The 7,197-nt window shown below is 33.0% G+C and overlaps 1 protein-coding gene across 1 annotated transcript in view; it reads left to right on the top strand.

The window, feature by feature from the left end:
• LOC108686335 overlaps positions 1-7,197 on the top strand; it is a 155,051-nt gene that overhangs the window by 145,322 nt on the left and 2,532 nt on the right. Inside the window, exons 8-9 of the mRNA XM_018191596.1 lie at positions 4,342-5,301; positions 6,695-6,943. Of these exons, the coding sequence (XP_018047085.1) occupies positions 4,342-5,301; positions 6,695-6,943 (1,209 nt within the window). The remainder of the gene's footprint in view (positions 1-4,341; positions 5,302-6,694; positions 6,944-7,197) is intronic.

Here is a 7,197-nt window from a genome sequence, read left to right as displayed (position 1 = left end):
TATATATATATATATATATATATATATATATGAGCCTCTTATTTGCTATTTATTATTGTTATATTGATGAATTAATTTGCAATCGTAACAAATTGATCGATTTTTTAACAAATATCACATTTGCTTTCCCTTGATTTGTTCCTATAACAAAATCACTTTTCTCAGTGTGTCGTATTGGCAGAATCTAAAAAATGTATACGCTGATGTGTATTCATCTAATGATGTACTTTGATAAATTTTCGTTATTTTAATATATTGGAATGGAATGGAAGAGGTTGAAATGGATTAATCTCTGGTATAAAAATATGTTTCTTTATTTTTATCTTATTTCTGTTATGTGTATTGGTATTTGAATCTGTATTTGTTTTATTAATTCGACAAAAAATATATTTTCAAGTTTATAAACACATTTATACTCATAGACAAACGTCCGCATAATTACATTCTCGGAGACAACTAGATACTATGAAACATCATTATTACGTGATTCTCAGAGTAGATAAGCATATTGAGATAAGGAAAGATACGTTCCCTGTATATGAATATCTCTAATTGCGATATGCGACATATTACAATGATAACATATCGCAACGTTATTAAGAGCAGATTAATCTCATTAATACGAAACACAAAATAATATACAGTAAGGAAATATGATCTGTTTTTATGAAATAATAATTTTTTATTATTATTAGGATAACCTACCAGAATTAATATTGTGAATTGTAGAAGTCTAGAAACTTAACTCTGCTATACATATTGGGTTTATTTGACTCAAAATATAATTTATATTTTTTACTAAATTGTACTAAAAAAATTTCTTTCTAATATTTAATGATTTCATTTGTTGATGTAATTTGTTGATCTTTTTTCTGTGAACTTTTTTTATTTTTATAGAACTTTTAATATTGATTTAAATATGATCGTAAATTTGAACAAATTAACAGGGTTAAAAAAATATAGTTTATTATTGAGACATCTATGATATTTTGATGAGCGATAAAGCTTTACAGCATAAATAACGATCAGTACAATCCATGACTCGCCCTTCTGATTGAACACAAAGAAGATAGACCAAAGGGACTAACTCTCAACCTCTCCATAACCCGCCCTTACCGTCCTTTTAGGCAAGTCCTTCGTGCCGGGAATCGCCTAACGAGTCGGAAAAATCAAGTCGCCTTCACCGAGACCAATCGCTTTTACGTTGTCATAAAATCTAATTAACCGTAAAAATAACGAGATTTTTTGCGATATCGTCACAAACTGCCATTAGAGATCAATTTATAAAATTTGGCAATGCAAAATGGAACGGCAATGTAAAAACAAAAGTGGAATCCTATGCTTGAAGTACGAACGAAAATAAGATTACGTTGATTCCTTGGTAAATGATTAATTTGGATCTTCCATTTATACGTTTCTTTGCTAGTCTTTAAGTATTTTTGTATTTTTATAATTAAGTTGCGATTAAATGAAATAAAACAGTATCTCGTTGTTAAAGCGAGACTTTCTGAGACTTAATTAGAAAGTGAGATCCTGCTACTTTTGCAACAAAATCTTGCTTTCTAATTAAGAGCAAGTAAATGTAAATTTTTCCGACTTCCTTTACCCAAACTTTTCTAACTCTTTCGACGTTAAATAGCAATTAAACCCTTCGCTGTATTTTCCCTGTAGGATAATCGGTATATTTTTTTTCTTTCTTTTTTTTTGCAAGCATCGTATTTCACGTGCTTTCAATTAACCTGAGGCACATATTGTAATATAAAATATAAAAAGAGTAGACTCTTGATCGTTAATTTACTGAATTTTAAAGGCTTAGTATCGAGATAAAACGATAATGCAGCTTATCGGACTAGGGGAAAGTGGCATCCTTTACTCGAGGGCGCGTCGCGTCGTCAGATTTGTCTCGTTAGAGTTCGCATTGTGTCTGCCTATGGTCGATTTACGCTCTCTCGTTATAACCATTCGCTCTGTCTTCCGTTACTTTCTTGAACCTTCTAAAGACTCCGAGCCTTCTTTTTCTCTTTTCTTACGATCTAACGAGCTTCCATTAAGCTCACAATGCGTATTCTTGTTTGCGTGTGATTGGCGATATTTATTGTGGCTCATGTATTATACGCATATAAAGAGAAAAATTTATTTGAGAAAAGAAAAAAAATTGAAGAATAATAAATATATGTGCATGTGAAAGAACTTTTAATCGATACAGAGATATAAGATAAGATTTATGTGATATTTTAATGAAAATATTCAGAAATATACTAGAATTCCTTGAATAAAAATGTATAAGAAATAACAGTACGTTTTGGCATTACTTTTGGAGCAAACTGTAGCTGCTTTAAATTAATTACAACTTCAGAAAAAAACGATTAACCTGAGTCTTATAAATTTGGAACCATTATATAACATTTCAACCATCTTAGGATACATAAGAGATATAATATGATTATGTGAACTCCCTGAATAGACTCGGACATCCGTGGCTCTTTTCAGAACTTTTTTCCCTCCTTGGTTTAAAATATACCGTACTTCCTCACTAACAAGAAAGTATCATTAGCAGGGATCGATAACCTTCGTCGAGCTTCTTGTCCCAACTTCTAAAGTTACGGCATTTAAAATTCCGTTTAAGACTCAACTTCAAAGTTTCTTCTTAGGCCGTAGAAATTACGAGCATATCAGTACTTTACTTTCGGTAGATAGGATCATTAATTTACAGCAACTCTTTTTATCTACGATATCTTTTGCGTTTATTAGTATTTATATCTTTTAGCATATCTTTATCGTTTATGCACATATAACTCGTATATATATATATATATATATATATATATATATATATATATATATATATATATATATAATGTTATGTATATATACTCGTAATGTTAATAATAATAATAATATTAGTAACAATAATAATATTGTTTTGTAATATGTGTTTGTAATTTTATCACATTTATATAAAATTTCAGTGGTCTGTATATCAAATATTGTGACAAAAAGTATCGCTTGAAGTACACGATAAATGTTCACGCGTTTTTATATGTTTTATCATGCTGCCATTTTTCATTTCTTGCACATGTCGTGCATTAAATTAACTCTTTTATCGTAAATATAAAACATAATCGTAAATCGCGAATTATACGACAACGTTATATTAATGTTTTAAATGAAGCAAGCGTAATATTTCATGTCATTAATAATACTACAAAATTTATTGCAGTATTCTTACTTTGTCATATCACAAATTCTCTCTATCCACAATATAAATATTATATCATCTCGCGTATATTATGCTATTAAAACAATTATTATTTATTATACAGAAATCAAGTTTAAATTTAAGAACTCTTATTATGTATAAATTATTCTCTTATGTATAAATTATTCTCTATATACAATCTCTCAAAGCATTAAAGTATTAAAAATTAAAAAAATAATTTTAATTGTATTAATTTTAGAAGAATAATTAATTATTCTTTGATAATTCTACTTTGAATTTGCTCATTTTAATCTTACAAATTATTATAATATATTTTCTGGAATTCTATATTTTGACTGATATTGTTTTTAAAGTAAAAATGTCATATTTTGTTATATATTTTGTGTATATAAAAAATTTTCGAATTCAATGATATTACTCTTCAATGATATTACTCTTCATAAAATAGGATCAATATAGAAACAATAATATTTATTGTTATCACAGAAATATTTTACTCTTAAATAAATATTTTTTAATCTAGAATAAAATTATCTTGATATATCGGTTTTGTGTCAAATACTATGGTTTCAGAATGTACGTTATGACATTAGGTAAAGATTTCTTCTAAACGTAAGAATATATAAATTTACATTTATATGTTAGTCTTGTCTTAGGACAATAAGTCAATCTTGTTTATAAAAATTAAAATGTCAATTAAAGATTCCCGATAGATTGAAATAATAAATTGATTATAAACAAAAAAGGCATTGGAAGCTAACGCGGAAAATAATGCATCAATTATTATCACAAGTCTTCAACTATACAATGTTTGCATATATTATGATGTTTGACTGTGATTAACGTGTCATTAAAGATTCGTAATAATAATTTTGCATATTGTTTTTTGCACTAATTCTCAACGCCTTTTTTTGTTTATATTTAATTTATTATTTCAAGATTATTTAATTTGAGGAAGAAAAGTAGCAATTATTGATCTATCTTAATATTGTCTAATTTTAATATTGTCTATTTTTATACTACCAAATTGCGATAAAATTAAGTATATCACGAATATATTTTTTATTTAGTTATTAAAATTTTTTTCTGAGAGTAAGATTTGCATTTGCTTTTTGTCACAGCGAGCTCTCCGGAACCACGTACCTGTCCGTACTTGGGCAAGTTCACAGTGACGGATGTGAATCGGAATCAACGGAACACGCGCGAAAGCCGCAGGAGCCAGCATCAGCAGGAATCTCTGCTCATTCGACACGACGGCGAAAAGGTGCGGCATGCTCAAGAGAGAAATGAAGACCGGCGAAGTCGTAAGCTGGATTATGAAGTCGAGAAGAGGCGGGCCAACAATGAGTATCTCGTCCACGAGAGGATGGGTCGGCGAGCACGTTCGAATCGCGGCAATCGAAGTCGCAAGGACTACAGCCTGGAAGAAATGTCCTCATCGAGGAAAACTTCGGAGCTAGAAGAGACTTTCCGGGATCTACGAGAACGCGCCTTGCGATCGAAGGTTAGACGATCGGGCGATTTGGAGCAACGCGTCGCCGAGAGCTCACATTCTAAGACGAGGAGATCGCGCGCTGTCGAATATCTCGAGAAAGATACGAGATACGCGATGGATCGCGGAAGAGTTGACAAAAACGAGGGTGAGACGATTGAAGACGAGGTGAATTCGAAAGATAAGACGAACAGATCGAGAAGATACCCAAAGATAGAAGACTTTCATCTGTATGACGTTGATACAATCAGACGGTTTTGGGCCGCCGATTCGGACGACAGCTGGACCTCCAGTACATTGCAAGTGCAAGACGATTATTTCGGGGATTATTTAGACGCCGATAGTCCGCCGCGAAAGAGATCCGCGTCGGGGAATCCAGTCGACAAGGGTATGACCTATAAGGATCTTCTGAGAATGAAGAGGGAACTCGAGGAACGCGAGAGAGATGAGGATATTCCTGAGAGGAGGGAGAAGAGAAACGAGGATGATTCAAGGTGCAGTTCTGAGGTGACGACCTTAACCGTGGGTTGCTCCACGGCGGACAGGATGGAGTTTCAAAGTGACTGCGTCGACGATGACGCTATCACTGGTAATTATCTACTTTTTCTTTTTCTTTCATATCGAGAATCTTAGCCGCGCTGACCCCTTGAATATGATCACAATACCGCGAGCGACGAAGGAGGATTGAGTATAGAATTCTACGCGGGTCAGAAAGTATCTTCTTAATGTTAGAAGGATTGACGATTATAGTCTATCTATATAGTATATCTAGAGATACATAAATTTATTCTAGCAAGAATTCTCTTTGTGAAGGAAAAGATTTTATCACTACAACTTAATTCCTATAATTTTTATTAATTGTGCATTTTTATGCACAAGAAAATTGCGTATTTTATAGAAAAGAAAAACATTGATTCGATCAAAGAATTCATAAGTGACTCAATAGATCTCATACTAATTATTTGAAAACTTAAGTTCCAGTGAAATGAGTTAGTTTTCATATATAACGTAGCTTATAAATATATTATCAAAAAGATGTCGCGGACATAAGGTTTAATAATTGATAGTTTTTGAATTATTATTCAAAATAAAATTGTATCAAAGTAAAATTCACAGAGCATCTTTGATATTAAAAAACTGTTCATTATTGAACCTTGTATGAACATCTTTTGTTCACTAGTCATCACAAGTTACATGAAAACTAACTTATTTCACCAGAATCCAAGTTTCCATGTATTGCAGAATCCTTTGAAGTAATCTATCTAAAAGATATGACAGATATTTTTCAAAGAAAAAAATATATTTATAATGAAATTTCTTTATAATCTTATTAATATCAGTTCAAGAAAGAGAAATTTTAAGAAAAGATTTTAGGAAATGTCTTAAGAAATAAAAAAAATAAGAACCCCATTTCATCAATATCAGGAAATTTACATTGAGAACTTGATGAATTACAGTGTTAGTATAAAGTTCGTATACAATAGAGCTCACCGATGACATAATGCTTATCGCGTTTACAAAAGATTATATTATCCAGAGATAGTATAACAAATTCGAGCCTTTCAGTATTAAAGCGATGATATTAACGGCGCGTTTCTTATCGAGTCCGAAACTTGCGCCCCGTTTATCAATCTTGGTAATGTCGTAACTTCATTACGACGGTCGAAGTGATACTCAAGCGCGCTCCCCTGCCGCGATTCCGCATCAAGATCGAAATGCCTGAATGTTTGAAAGAACCGTGAGGCACATCCGCTCTTCACCTTCTTCTCTTTTCGCTGTGTAGACTGGCGCTTCTTCCCATGGATATTCTCTCGACCCTCGACACCGAAGTTTATTTCGGGGGGAATAATGGCACTCGAAGGGTAACGGTCGTCGAGACGCCAACCCCCTTCACCCGACCGTTATTATCCCGAAACTTTCTCCAACCCTCTCATGTTTCGCCAAGACCTCTGGCAGCTCCGTGCTTTCTCTTTACCTTCCAGCCTACTCCTGCCATGGTAGATGGTTCGACGCCGAGGGCACGCAGTTCGTGATCGCCACCCCGTTGGCGCGCAGAACAACGTGGTCGAACAGCGAGAACAACAGGGCGCAGCCCTACAGAAACAGCCGTAGACTGTGCTTCATGTACAAAGAGAGCGGCGGAGTTGTCAGTTTAACTGCCAGCACCATAGCGTGTCAGAGGGGCATCCCACCGCCCACGCCGATGTTGGCCTTCAACGCTACCAGCACCGGTAAGTGGCAACCTCCGTCAACCCTTTCGCTTTCCGTTGCTGCGCCATTTCATCCTCGGATTAGCATTAATTTGAGAATTAGATACTAGAACACGCAACATAGTTTGATATATTACGTTAGAAACATACATGAAATAATTTTAAATTCGTTAATATTTCATCAAATATTGTTTAGCGGAAATATTATAAAAATATTATCAAAATTTAATTATTATATATTTAATTTAATTATTTAAAAATACTTTATCAAATAA

The sequence above is a fragment of the Atta colombica genome, unplaced genomic scaffold (genome assembly GCF_001594045.1).
Source record: "Atta colombica isolate Treedump-2 unplaced genomic scaffold, Acol1.0 scaffold175, whole genome shotgun sequence".
Lineage (NCBI taxonomy): Eukaryota > Metazoa > Arthropoda > Insecta > Hymenoptera > Formicidae > Atta > Atta colombica.
This window is presented reverse-complemented; position numbering and strand designations above follow the sequence as displayed.